General features: G+C 42.5%; 1 protein-coding gene across 4 annotated transcripts in view; it reads left to right on the top strand.

Moving 5' to 3' along the window:
• SNX25 (sorting nexin 25) overlaps positions 1-14,857 on the top strand; it is a 167,972-nt gene that overhangs the window by 144,480 nt on the left and 8,635 nt on the right. For 2 of the 4 annotated variants that reach the window (XM_075066406.1, XM_032800342.2), the window contains exons 15-17: positions 490-607; positions 4,044-4,110; positions 12,414-12,595. In XM_075066406.1, coding sequence (XP_074922507.1) covers positions 490-607; positions 4,044-4,110; positions 12,414-12,595 — 367 coding nt within the window. Of the gene's footprint in view, positions 1-489; positions 608-4,043; positions 4,111-12,413; positions 12,596-14,857 lie in introns of those variants that run through there. The other 2 variants (XM_032800344.2, XM_032800343.2) reach the window with 2 other exon arrangements.

Below are 14,857 nucleotides of genomic sequence, written 5' to 3' on the forward strand. Positions count from 1 at the left end.
AAGGGCACAGTCTAGGCATATTTGCTGTTATTTTACCTGAACTAGCACCAATTAAAGCTTGCTGCATATTACATGTTCACTTGTTAAAAAAGAGTTTTTTCACTTTATTCGTTGATTTGTAATTTCTAGAGGAAACACTTTCAGTATGTAACTTTTTTTTCCATTCTAGGTCACTCCTCGGGTTCTTCAAATATGTTAGGCTAGGAATATTTCTCTTTATTACTGTTTTCAAAATGATATATTGGAGCTGTTTGAGATCTGTACTATTTATACAACTCCTTGGAAAAGACTCTATACATTTAGGAATACCTTTCTTAGCTGTCAAGACCAAAACCAAATCATAGGAAGAACAGAATTATTAGTATTTTACACCATTACAAATGAGAAGTGTTTTAGGTTCATGAACTAAGTAGCTGGGAGGGAAATGAGCTCTAAAATTAATATCCCTTAACAACTCTCTTCCATACTGTACCTGTATTGCACTTTTAGGAGGAGGCAGAAGAGGATAGTGACCTGTCAGACTATGGAGATGAAGTGGATGGTAAACGAGATGCTCTTGCTGAGCCGTGCTTCATGCTGATTGGAGAGATTTTTGAGCTGCGAGGAAGTAAGCTTTGAACTTGCTTGCTCATTAGTGGATTCTGTTGGTCAAGAAAAAAACTAGGAAATACTGATTTTCAGACATCAAAATGAATCACTGTTTTCCTACCATTTAAATGAGTAGAGATATTTTTGCAATGTAAAATATTGATTTCTTTGAAAATCAATAATGTTTTTTAATTTTCTGATTCTTCTAGGGGTAACCTCCCGATTATAACAGTTCAGTAATAATGCGACAGTTTGGGAGCTTTGCATTAAATATTTGTAAGCTTCACCTCTGTTTAAAATGTTCTGTATTTCCAAAACAAAGGAAAAAATCAGAGTATGGTTTTGTGTCAGGATACTGCATTTTACAGTGAACTAATCACAAAGAAAAGTAGTTGGTTTATCATATTGAATGTGCATGTGTCAAAGCAACATGACTTCCATATCCATTATGAAAAAGTGTATTACTCAAAATATAACTAAAGTACATAGTAGACTTGAAGCAACAAAATGGTAGAATTATTAACTTGTTTGGTGCTGGATCTTTCATCCCTTACATGTCTGAGTAATGGCTGCATGATCAGGTACATGGACAGAAGCATCAAACAAAACTATTTTGTGTCCACTAGAAGATGCATCTGTATATAGCCAAACATAGTGGTTGCTTCAAAAATATTTTTATCAGAGCAAATCATAGAATATCAGGGTTGGAAGGGACCTCAGGAGGTCATTTAGTCCGATCCCCTGCTCAAAGCAGGACCAATCCCCAGACAGATTTTTTCCCCCAGATCCCTAAATTGCCCCTTCACAACCCTGGGTTTAGCAGGCCAGTGCTCAAACCACTGAACTGTCCCAACCCTCATCAGCGCCACGTATGATTTCTGCAAAGTAGGATCAGATAGGCGTGGGTGTATGGGCCTTTGCTTTAGGGAGCTGCCTGCACTTTAAATGGAAAATCCCTTCTTCTAATGGAATGAGTTCTGCTTCTGGTCTTTATTATTAGATCCTGTCTTCAAAATAAACTCCTTTGTTTCTGAAAAAACACACACTTACACGTTATTAACCTTTACTATCATGAATCGCTCCATTGATTTCAGTGGAGCTACTCATGGTAGTAAAGTGGAGCATACATGTAAACATTTGCAGGATCAGGGCTCTCATCAGCAGCTAAAGAACTAGGAGTCAGGAGAATTCTAAAATATCACACCTTTCATAGTGCTATAATTACATGCCCCAACTGGAGATCTTTGCAAATACAGATCTTTCCCAAGACACCATTGTTAAGAGAGTGAAAGTTTACTGAGGATTTGACAGTTAGAAGGGAATATTCAAATTTTTCCTTCAGTTATTCTTGATGACAAGAAGCTGCCTTTTTTCTTTTTGCAAATGTATCCAGAATGTCAGTGCCATTGATGAATACCATATATCCTATTGTTAGAAATAGAAGTGCAAAAAAAGGCTTAGGGAGTAGTGCTGGGCCAAGGTTAATGTAAACATTAAGGTTATGTATTCTTAAAAAAAGAAACCCTTCCAATATGAACCAAAAATTAACAATGCAGATCTTCACCTATATCTAAAAAGATTTTTTAAAAAGTGGAAATGGTTTAATAATCATTATTTCTACTCCTTCCTATGAATTAAACTTCTCCTTGGCTATCCATAAAGAATAAAGAGAAACATATCTTTGGAACAATCACAGTTCATCCTTTCTGTCAGAAGGAAGAAAAGTCTAATTCTTCATTGGCTTTCATGTTTGTATTGTATAAATCCACTAGACATCATGTTCCAGAATATTAACTCTGTTTCTTCCTATTTTTCTATTTCTGTAAATTGAAAACTTGAACTAGTGATTCCAATTTAACATGGTTCTTCCTGTGCTATTGCCAGTTACACCCAGGCTATTTTTGCATGTACCTTGTTCTTGGTAACATATGATGTTCCTTATTTTTTATCTCTCTTTGTGAACTTTCACTTGGTGGCCCCTGATAGGAAGATGGCAAAGTTGAATCAAGTCATGCAAGGTCTAAGTGCAGTCTTAGGCCTTTGAGCACTTCCATTGGTAGTCCTTGTTGGACAACAGTAAACCACCATTAGTAGGGTTACCAGATAGCACCTGTGAAAAAAAGGGACAGGGGATGGGGGTAATAGGTGTCTATATAAGAAAAAGTCTCAAAAAATGAGCCCATCCCTTTGAAAACGGGACATCTGGTCACCCTAACCATTATGCTCAATATTGTCCTATTTCTGTTCCCATTGAAGCCAATGGGAGTTTTACCACTAACTTCAGTAGGAGAAAAGTTAGGCCAACACTAACTACTACTGAACATCCCACGCTGTGTTTTTCTTTTCTTGCTGGCTAAGTTGGGGTAGCAGTAAAAGGCCCTTTATCAGACAATGAGCTGCAGTGCTACAGCATTCTTTTTCTGGCCAGTCTAGCTTTTAGGGGCAAGAAAAGCTCCCATAGTTTACCTCCAACATGGTCAAATCATGAAAAAAATAACTAACATAATGATTGAACCTAATGACTGGAAGACTCTAAATGAAAGAGAAAAAAGTAATTGTAGAACTTTGTTAATTGTGCTACTGATGCACATTTTGAAGAGACAGTCCCATGTGGCTAACTTACTCATTTCCAGTGTAATTCACTTTCTGCAGAGGAGAACTTCTAATTAATTTTTTGAGATGCAGATCAATAGAGGAAAGAAGTGACCAAACTTTGTGAGAAACTTGAATGGTTTCCATGGTGTCCAGTTTGCTGAATGGTTTTTAAGGCTTTTATTTCCCTTTTAAGTTTCACAGGGTAGTTCAGGCTTATTCAGAGAAAAAAACTCACTGCATTTTCAGTCTACATATAGAAAAAATACAATAGTTTCTTCTGCTGCCTTAATGTTTTTTGGAGAATAAAGTGTCTCACAGTACTTACAGTATCAGTGCTTACACTATTCCAACCCACTGTGTTAGATATTTGTTTAATCTTTTATTAAAATGAAAGTGCTGAATTACAAACACTGCCCACAAAACTCTCCTGTATTCCATGAACTCTGGGCAGCAAGCTACACAGGTTTACATTAAAGAGGACGTGAACTACATCAGTAACTCTTAATATGTGGCTGGGACTTAATCTCTAGTTGAAATGGAAATGCTGCTATCAGACACAGCAAGAACAAATATCCCAAATCTAAAAGAAGTGTATTATTTCTTGCAATCCCAGTGCAGTCACCCTTATTCTTTCTAGAAAGTTGGAGGAGCTAGTAAAGTAACCCAAAAATAACAGTATAGCAGGATAGACAGGAAAAAAAAATCAGAAGTAAAAGAACTATGTATGTAAAACTTGAAAAGTGAAACATTAATACAGATAATAGCATATAAATGTATTGTAGTTTCTGGGTCATGATTGTGAAACCTAGAGAGTTACTGAATGTCTGATCTTTCTTTTCTTTCCTTTTTCATTATTCTAGTGTTTAAGTGGGTCAGAAAGACACTAATTGCACTAGTACAAATCACTTTTGGAAGAACTATCAACAAGTAAGTAGCAATTACTTTAACTCTGATCCTGGAATCATTGCTGTATGAATAACTAACTGAAAGCAGACTATTTGAAAATCTCTATAGACATTCTGTTCATATAGTTATGGCTCGGCCATTGTTGTCTTACTGCAACTTAATTTTAAATTTATTCTCATGTTGATCAGAGGGGAATCTAATACAGACATACAAAATGAATCAAGAAGGGGCTCCCAAGGGCCCAGCTCAAGGTTTAAATTAATGAAATTGGAGAGCCAGGGACCAGTCATCCCTCTTCGTTCTCTGGCTGGCCAATGAGTGGGTGGAGTCTCTAGAAGAATAGGGGCCACCCTACATTTCCCCAGCATGTGCTTTCTTCCTCCCCCTTTCGACTGGGGTTGCCCAAATCACTGCTGGTTCCATCAAGTTTCCCATCCACTGAGACAAGTGTGTGGCATTATGGTTCTGCTCATATAATCTATACCATAGTTCTGAAATCAGGATTGTTTCACAGGGATTTGCCATTTGTGGAATTAAATTAGAAAAGAACAAATATATTTCATTGGTCAGAAGTTGGCATGCTATAAAAATGGTCTGCCCCTTTTTCCTTAAGAGTGAATTAGCACCTCACAGCTTATTAGATGCTATCCTGTATTTTCTGAAGGAGTTAAACATTATGCTGATTTGAATGGCTTTTATTTTCTGAGTCTATCTGCTTTTCTTACGAACCCACAAAGATTTTCCCTAGAGCTAAAACCTAGATTTTTGTTTTAAGCTATTTCATTGTACAAGAGACTGTAAATTTACCTAAGTAACAAACAATTTTAAGTAAACAGTATGAGTGTGATTTATTTGTAAGGTAAAATAGCAACATGTAACTACTCCTGTGCAAGCCAAAATGTCAGTTTTTCATTAGCAAGGTTTACGACTCCAAGAAGACTTTTCCATGTTGTCATGAGGTTTAGGCCTGCAAAATGTGGCCATCACAGAGCTGGGTAAAAAGCTGGAAATCTCTTCACGAAACTTGTTGTGGAAAAGCTTATCATTTCTTGGTTGAAAAAATGTTGACTAATGTAGCTCTTCTGCCAGGTGCTAAGGCCTGTGGTAAAATAATTATTTGACAGAGCAGAAATTTGGTGTCAAGGTATCTTGGTTTTTCCTTTCCATGGATCTTTGCTTGATTTCGTCACCAGAGCAGGCTCTAGAAAAGCTTTTTAAAACTGCTTTTTAAAATGAAACATAATTTGTTACTCTCCATTGTCATAAACTTTTGAAGCTTGAACACTACATTTAAATGTCTGTGCAATACAGGAGGTAGGGTGACCAGATGTCCTGATTTTATGGGAATGTCCAGATTTTTGGATCTTTTTCTTATATAGGCTCCTATTACGCCTACCCCCCGCCCCCCCGCCGCACGGTCCCAATCTTTCACATTTGCTATCTGGTCACCCTAACAGGAGGACCAGGGAGCAGTGGGAGAGTGGGAAATGTATAAGCCCTGGGCTAATTAAGGTGTGGTTCCCTGTAGACTAGGGAAGGTTGCTACAGGTTAATCGGAGCGCTTGTAGTCAATTAAGGCCCTGTCAGGAACTAAGAAAATCCCTTGCTTCTGGCAGTCGGTGTGTGAGGAAGGAGAGAGAGCTGGAGCTTGGAGGTGTGTTGCTGAGACTTGGAAGACCACAGAATCAAACTAAGGGAGACCCAGCAGGGAGACTCCCTCCCCCAGCATCTAAGGACCGAGGGTAACCCTACCCAAGGGGGAAGAGGGGAAGAAACCTGCAGGGGTTGAGAGAAGCTGGGGCTCAGGGTTTGGCTACACTTGCAGGTGTGCAGCGCTGGGAGTTACAGCTGTCTTCGTACAGCTGTGTAGGGAAAGTGCTGGAGTGTGGCCACACTGACAGCTACCAGCGCTGCAGTGTGGCCACATTTGCAGCGGTGTTGGGAGTGATGCATTATGGGCAGCTATCCCACAGAGCACCTCATCCCATTTTGCCATTGTGGGAAGGGGGCGGAGGGGGCGGGTCATTCTGCTTCCTGTCCCAACACCCCGTGATGCATCGCTTCACATCCCAGCAATCCCTGTTTTTCTGTCCACGTTTGGCGCCATCTTGACTCTCTCAACGGTTTCTGTGCAGCATGATTTCTATGGGAAATGGAGCCTGAACTGCTGAGGAGTATGCTGACAAGTCTCACCAGCACATCACGTTTGGCAGTTGAGCTATTCCTTAAGATCCAAAGTGATGTGGAGTCCAACAATGATAGCGAGTCGCCTGATCCGTATGACACTAAATTGCTTCTGGCATTCACGGAAATGCTCAGCACCGTGGAATGCCGCTTTTGGGCTTCGGGAAGCACGCAGCATCTGAGTGGTGGGATCGACTCGTCATGAGAAGTCTGTTGGGATGAACAAGCAGTGGCTGCAGAGAACTTCAGATGAGCCAAAAGCCCAGCTTTCATGAGGACTGCCTGTGTTGGATCTTGCCCTCACCCTGCTGGCACGAAGGGACAGCGAGATTGAGTAAAAAAGGCATGCCCTGCCAGTGGAGAAGTGGGTGGCATATTTGCAAATCTGGAAGCTGGCAACCCAGACAAGCTACCGATTCGGTCGGGAACCGTTTGGCCCACGTGAACTGAAAGTCAACCGTTGGCATCATCGTTTGATGCAAAGTTTGCCAGGGCCATGTAATCGCAATCCTGCGAGAAGAAACGTGACTCTGGGGACATAACAGGACATTGTGGATGGCTTGCACAAATAGGTTTCCCTAACTTGGAGGGGCGATAGATGGGACTGCATATTCCTATTCTGGCACACCCTAGCTAGCATCCCGATGTACGTTAATGAAAAAGGGTATTTCTGTATGGTTCCAGGCGGCTTGTGGATCTCACCAGTGGGCCCATTTCTCATTGACATTAACACAGGCTGGCCTGGAAAGGTATGACATGATGCACATGCAATCTTTGGAACGACATGGCCTGTTCAGGAAGCTGCAGGCAGGGACTTTTTTTCACAGACCGGAGAAGTGACAGTAGGGGGACGCTTCAGAAATGCCCATATGTGATCCCTGGAGATCCCGCTTACCTGTTTAATGCTCTTTGTCTCATGAAACCGTTATACAGGGCCAGCTTTGACAGGAGCAAGGACCGGATACAATCTACAGCTGAGCCAGTGCCTCGGTGATGTGGAGTGTTGCCTTTGGCCGCTTTTTAAAGGGGGCTGGCGATCTCGTCGTGTATGGGAAGCTAGACTTGGGGAAGCAGACATCCCCCGCAGTTATATCTCCGTGTGTACCCTCCATAATATTTTGTGAAGGAGGATGCAACAGATTCCAGTCAAGGCATGGACGCCTCGAGGCTTCAATGCCTGTAGGCTGAAATTGCACATGCCAGAGAGCAGGGCTGACTAGAGAGGCCCAGCACAGGGCTGCAAAGATTTGAGGGATACCCTTGAGGGAGGAATTTGAGGCTGAAAACCAATCAGTTAATGTTTGGATTGCCTTGCACGGGAGTGAAGTGCAGTGTGGTTACAATGTTAGTAGAATCTGTGTTTTCCTAAGCGTAAAGCTGATTTGCAGTGCCTGTTCTTTCCTGGGCTAAGGTATCTTTTGACTTCCTTGCAAACTAAAGACTGCTTTTCAAAGCCAAGAATCATTTATTGAAAAAGAAAATAACTTTATTGACAGATAACACAACAATTTGGAACCTAAAAAGGGGCAGCGGGGGTGGGGTGGGGAACCTGTACAGTCACATGGTTGTTTCTTGGGTGGAGATATTATCCTGTCCATGGCGACTACCGCTGTGCAATGACTGCTGCACTTTAGGATGCTATACTGCATGGTGCTGGGGGATGAGTGCAGGGGGTGAGGGTCGTAGTTCTCAGGGCTGGTTGGTGAACGTACAGTGCGTGTTGGAGGCAGCTGGCATGGTGGTAGAACCTGGATGCTGGGGAAAGAGGGGTTTTGAGCTGACATTGGGGCACAAGGGAAAGAAGCTTTGGGACGGGGAGGGGCAGCGGCGCGGTAGTGCTCTGCCTGCATGGCTGCGAGCGCCTGGATTACAGTCCGCTTGGCACGCCAGGAATGCTTATCAGCTGGCTTTATGCTTTTCTATCCTGTCCGCTGCATTTTTTCTGGCAGATCCTGCTTTCCTTCCCTCCAGTTCCTGCACTTTTTGATTCTCTGTGACAAGAGGTGATTCATAACTGCTTTGACAGCATGTCGTCTTTGCTTTTCGCAGCTTCTTCTTGGAGGTTTTGGAGTCTTTGAGCTGTTGATAACAGGGGCAGCCGAGATCTCAAGGTTGCTTGTGAAAGGCAAAAAGGTAACACGTTAACAGAGGCAGCATGGTTTATATCAGACAGTTATTCCCACAGTGACGGAGTTTACAGTCTTCACAATAGCATAATTCCCCATACCAAGAGAGTGACATAACACTCACAGGAGCCCCGAAATGATGAGTAAGGGGGACTGATTGCTTCAGGGCTGTACTGTCCTCGGGGTTTCTGTGCGTTAGGGAAAGCAAACAGCTGCGGGGGGCACCTACACTGAACACTGTCCCAACCTTTTCCACAGAAGTTGATCCTGGAAGATATCTCACTGCTGCGGGTCACCTGGGAAGAGCGGGAGGGTCTTCTACAGCAAGTGGATTCCGCCCTGGCCCCTGTGCAGCTTGCCTGTGTCTTGCAATGGTCCCCCCACCCCTCATGGCACAGTGGTGCGGACGCATTAGCCTGACTGGGACAAGGACCACAGTGGCTCTCCCAATAAACTTGCGCAAGCGCATTGCACATCTAGGCATGCATGCATGCAGCCCTAACCCTCCCTCCTCTCCCAAAAAATTTCCATCCTGAAAATAAAAGCCACTTACCGGGAACCCGCTCCTCTGTTTGTCCTCCACCAAGTACCAGCTGCTGCGACTGGCTACCTTCCTCCTGGCTTGAGAAGAACTCCTGGCTGCATGCCTCAAGGAACTCTGGGGTGTCTCCCCCCATCCCAGTACCCTCACTCTCGGTTTTCTCCTCCCCCCCGTCCTCCTCCCCGCCCCCGCTCTGAAGTGTCCATCGTGGTCCTCGGATTGGCGGCAGGGTCACCCACAAGTATCGCGTCTAGCTCTTTGTAAAAACGGCAGGTCATTGGGGCAGCGCCGGAGCGGCGGTTTCCCTCGCGGGCTTTGCAATAGGCACTCCGCAGCTCCTTCACTTTAACCACGCACTGCAGCACGTCCCGGTCATGGCCCCTTTCCAGCATGGCCCTTGATATCTGCCCATAGGTTTCGTAATTCCTATGGTTGGAGCGCAGCTGTGACTGCACAGCTTCCTCCCCCCAAACACTGATGAGATCCAGCAACTCGCCATTGCTCCATGCTGGGGCTCGTTTGGCGCGTGGAGGCATGGTCACCTGGAAAGATTCACTGATTGCACTCCACACCTGGCTGAGCAAACAGGAAGGGGATTTTTAAAATTCCCGGGGCATTTAAATGGCGGGTCACCTGAGGCCAGGGCAGTAGAGTTCGAACTGATGAGCAGAGTGGCTGAAAAGGCATTCTGGAATACCTCCGAATACCTCTGGAGGCCAATCACAGTGCTTTTGGTGGCCACACTGGCGGAGCAGCGCTGCATCACCAGCGCTGCAGTCATTATTCCCCAGGCCGAGGTGGAGTATAGCCAGAGAGATACAGCGCTGTATGTGCTTTGCAAGTGTGGACAGTGAGTGAATTGCAGTGCTGTAAAGCCACCACCAGTGCTGCAACTCTCCAGTATAGCCAAGCCCTCAGAGTGTGGAGTAAACCCAGGCCCCTCCCTGCTTTCCTCCTCTACCACCTTCCTGGGCCACTAGCAGAACCCTTGGCTCCCCAAGAGCAGGGGCAAGGAGTGGCGTCTTATATCCCCGCCAAGAAAAATGGGGGACCCACTATACCAACATTGCCCATTTTGGCACAGTCTGTTATCCTGTTGGTTTGGAGAAAGGGGTTGGTATAAAGCCAGCAGAGAGGACACAAGCAGACAAGTTCGAGTAAATCAAAAGTTCTCAAATTGTGGACCCTAGTGCGCTTGCTGGTGGTACATCAGTAGCTGGTTGGCCACATTGTGCTAGGTCTCCTCCTTGGTATCCATGCTAAATTGCATTAAAGACAGCTAAGCTACAATAAGGGTGAGAGTCTGTGCTGCGCCTCTGAAAGGTGCTTCCCAGGAATGATGGGGAGTGATGGTGGCTTTAAGCTATCTTTTTTTACCCACCCAGTTCTGTGCTGCTCCATGGATCCTGGCATAATTTAGATCATATTGGAAGTCTGCCTGAGTTATGGCAGCCTCGTGAGCTGCTTTGTTGGGTCACAGCTTTGCTTGGAATCTCTTTGGCACTGCATGCTGGGCCCCCATCACTGATACGCTACCTGCGCCGGGGCTTGACAGATGGTCCTCCAGAAGGCAGCTTTATGACAGTCTTCCGCAGTTGTTTTGCTGGGGGAATCCCCTGTGGCCAGACTGTGTCACTTTGTCACTTTACCTGTAAAGGGCCAGAGATGGGTTGGGGATTTTACCCTAAATATTTCTTCAATAATTACTTTTCTGAGTAAGCAATTGCTGTAGTGGCTAAGGGATGTTAGGCAATAGTGAATAGAAGGGGAGGTAGTCCATGGGCAGTTCTCTTTTTAGATGTGGCCCACACTATGAACAAGTTGAAGAACGCCTGATGTTACTCCTATATAAACCTGAAAGTCAATGAGAGTTGAGTGACTCTCTCCCATTTATGCCTCTGAAAAATCTCCCTCTAATCTCTGAAGGCCATAACTCCATATTAAAGATGAAGGTGGTTGCAATCTGCTCCATCTAATGCTAATTACATGTGCTCCTCAGGATACTGGCAAATTGCCATTTTGGAAAAGTTTGAGCACTGAGAGTTTGTATTGTAACCTGGCAAAGAGTTGTGTGGCACCTTATAGACTAACAAACGTATTGGAACATGAGCTTTCGTGGGTGAATACCCACTTCGTCGGATGCATGTATTATAACCTTGGGGAAAACCTCCAAAAGTAAATCAAACCAAATATTTGTAAATATCAAAATTACAGTAATGTGTTTCCATGTCAATGTATGGTAATTCTTATTCGTAAGTGAAAAATCTACTCACTGACAAATAAATTGGGCTATTTGTCATATTGGTTTTACCCGACTGGATAATGTTTTCCATTAGAAAATGGAGGACAGCTGTGATAATAGCATTGCACTTCCAAAAGTCTGTAAACTTCAATTATTTCTGCAGTACTTTCACCCAACTGAAAGATCACTGAGAATCTGACAAAGCAATATTTTATCTTATTTTAGCTGCGATGCTGTCATACAGGTAGATAACACATCCCAGAAATCAAATAACAGTGCAGGCTGGTCCCCTCATCCTTTCAGCAGCTCAAGTCACACATGCCAGAATTGCTTTAATAGCCTCCCACAGACATGGAAAATTGGACAAGAAATAATGGGAAATGTTGTGGTTGAGCCCTGATAGACTCATGGCCTTTGACAACAGCTACTTACTGAGTTTTAAATTGGTTTTTTCCCCCTTCACATAGTGCAAATAGGTAGCAAGAAGAACCTTATCCCTGAGAGAGGGAATGTGTTTGTGCACACACTTTGAGTGGGATTTTCTTATTGTTGTGGTTTTTTGTTCATACGTTTGTTTGTTTTTAAGGACTTAAACTGTGTTATGATTTTTAAATTGTGATGTTGTAGCAAAGCAGTTAGTATGGTAGGTCATTGCTCTGGAGCTGGTTTTATATCCCAGAACTTGAGTTCTTTAAGCAAAGAGTGCTTGAGATGATACAGTTAGCCACAGGAGGAGGTGACCAGCTCTATCAGTCACCATGGTTACAGCACAGGCTATGAAGAAGCTTCCTCGGTACTTTTCTGGAAAAGCATCATCCTGTTTTATCCTGCTGGAACATATGCCCATACTATCAGGTTGTGGTTCCCGACTACCATTTTACTTCAATGTGGCTCTTCACCCTCCTCAGCTTTTCCCAAGCAGTGAGCCTTTGTACAAGGCCCCACAGTGTGCTGCTACTGTTCACTCCTTTAAATGTGTGTGTTCCTTAAATTGCACTAAGTTCCATCTTCTTCACACCCCAGTATCATATGTTTAGAAGAACCCAAGCCATATTTCCAGTAAGAGTGCATATAGCTGAATAGGAAGTGGGGGGCACTGGCCAAATCATCTGATATCATAGACTGATAAACTGGCACCATTTTATGAAGTTTGCCTTGTCTTGCACCATTTGTTTGTGTAAAATCTGAAGTATGAATTATGACACGTTCTCCTTTAAATTTCTTTTTAAAGACAAATACGTGACACAGTAAGCTGGATATTCAGCGAGCCAATGCTTGTTTACTACATCAGTGTATTCCGAGATGCTTTCTGGCCAAATGGAAAATTAGCAGCCCCAACAAGATGCAAAGGTGAAGAGCAAAGTCAGGAGACAAAACAGAGAGCACAGCAAAAACTACTTGAAAACATTCCAGGTGAGAACATCGGTGTTTCTCTACATAACCACATATGAAAGAAGTAAAGGTTAGCCCAACATTTGTCTTTTTACAGTTTAGATCATACCTTCTAATGCTGAAAACAGGCACAATCTTGATCCCAGCCCTTATGCCTAGTGCCTCTGGAAAGTAAATTGCAGCACTGCTCTGTGCGGAATGGGACTTATATGCCCATGTATAACACAATTAAAAAACTGGTAGCAAAGTCAGTGGAATCTGACTCTTCTCTTCTGGCTGAGATTTCAGAACCAGCTTCTCCCACCTCTCATTCTATCCTCATATTTGATTTTTACCTCTAAGCTTCAAACATTGTTTTTAGTTTGAACCCTTTCAGGAGGGTGTTTAATCAATTTTAGTGACTGTTCATTCCTTAGTGTCTCATTTGACCTTTGAAACTAACTAGATAATAATAATTTTTAGAATAAGATGATAAAGCTAATGCAATTTAAAGAAAGTAAAAGAAAAGCAAACAAAAAACAATACTTATGTGATTTGAGGACATCAAACTGTGCACATAGCTGGCATATGTACCTGTGTGAACTGCTTCCTGTTGTTCTTGTCTGTAAGATGAGAGTTTAAGTAACTTTTTTCCAATGTAGAATACAACAATTTAGGCATAGAACCAGGAAAATAACCCAGAATTCCTATCTCCCAGTCCCATGTTCTAACCACTTCTGAGCAGCTTAGCTGAATACACTAAGGTTTTCCTACAGATTTTCATCTCTTTTGTATTCATTCAAAACAAAGAACGTTTTAGGCCAAAATTTTCATACTCTGATTTACAAGCCGCTATATGGATTTAGGAGCCTAACCTTAGTGGCCTGATTTTCAGAAGTGCTGATCGCCCATCGGATCTCTTTAGCTTTATTTTGCAGTCATGGTATCAACACATTGAAGCTGAGCCATATGTTCCTGGCTAGATTCTAACTGTTGTTAATATAGTTCCCCAAATGTAATTATTTTCTTTGAAATAATTTAATATAAATAACACAATATGCATTCACTATCCATATGGTATCAGCAATTTTCAAGAAATTGCTTGTAGGCTTGGTTTGAGCTTTAGGAAAAAAAATGGTTAGAGGTTTATCCACATTTACTAATTTGCCACGTCCTAACACATTCCCATACACCCTTGGTTGATAGTATTAATGTTTTCAAGCCAATACTTGCAGCTTCTTCCTCTTTTGAGGATTACCTAGGCATTGCCACCTTTCTGCTATACCATATTTCATTGTAGGCGAAGTTAAGGTAATCTTTTCCTCCTTTAGTCAAGAAATGTTATCAACTTGCGGGATTTGTTCCTGGCACCAAAGCTCAGGAGATGTAGCTATTTGTTCAAGTTTGTGACTGTCTTCTTCCAGAGAAGCTGAATATCTGGGAATATACAAATAATAAGCATATAGTTTTCTGCCAGAAAAACATCTTATAACTAGTGACTAGGAAATTAATAGTAAATCAACTGATAACTGTGAAGGTAGATTTCAAATTTTACTTGATATAACTTGAATACCCTACTACCTGATCTCCCCATTACCTGCATAGAGCAGGATTAAATTATATATTTGACTGCTCACTAAGCTTTTCAGTAATTTGTAATTTGTGTTCACCAGGCAGAACAACACAAAGTGTGCATGGAAAATATTTGACATATAGTATAAAGCACATTGTAATAGGCGTTTGGTGCATTATACATACTTGGATTAACATACCTTGGCTTGCTTGGCTTCTTCATGAAAAACACAGGATGTCTAGGGGCTTATTTTTTATGTAGCAAAATGGAATGTGCTGTATGTTGCTAATGGTCAGCCAAAAAAGCCCTAGTTTTTCCTTCCTAATAAGACTTGTTTAATTCAAATTGTAAATAATTCATCTAGAAATTTTTTCACTGTTCTCTTTATTTGGGGATATGTAGGCTTTTTAATTTAGAGAGGCAGCACTGTGGCAAAACTCTAAGCTCATCTCTCTCTCCTCAAGTCACTTGTTCAGATGATCAGAAACTGATATTTTCAACTACTTTAACTAATTTTATCCCTTATCTACTCATGTTGTATATGTTAATATTTGAATAACATGAGAATACAGGCCTGATGCTCTGCATTGCTAAGCACCTAATATGCCCAGTCTATCATAGAATCATAGAATCAAAAGGTTGGAAGGGACCTCATGAGGTCATCTAGTCCAACCCCCTGCTAAAGGCAGGACCACTTTCCCTAAATAATCCCAGCCAGGGTGCGGTCTAGC

This window comes from Chelonoidis abingdonii, chromosome 5 (genome assembly GCF_003597395.2).
Source record: "Chelonoidis abingdonii isolate Lonesome George chromosome 5, CheloAbing_2.0, whole genome shotgun sequence".
In the NCBI taxonomy this organism is placed as follows: Eukaryota; Metazoa; Chordata; order Testudines; family Testudinidae; genus Chelonoidis; species Chelonoidis abingdonii.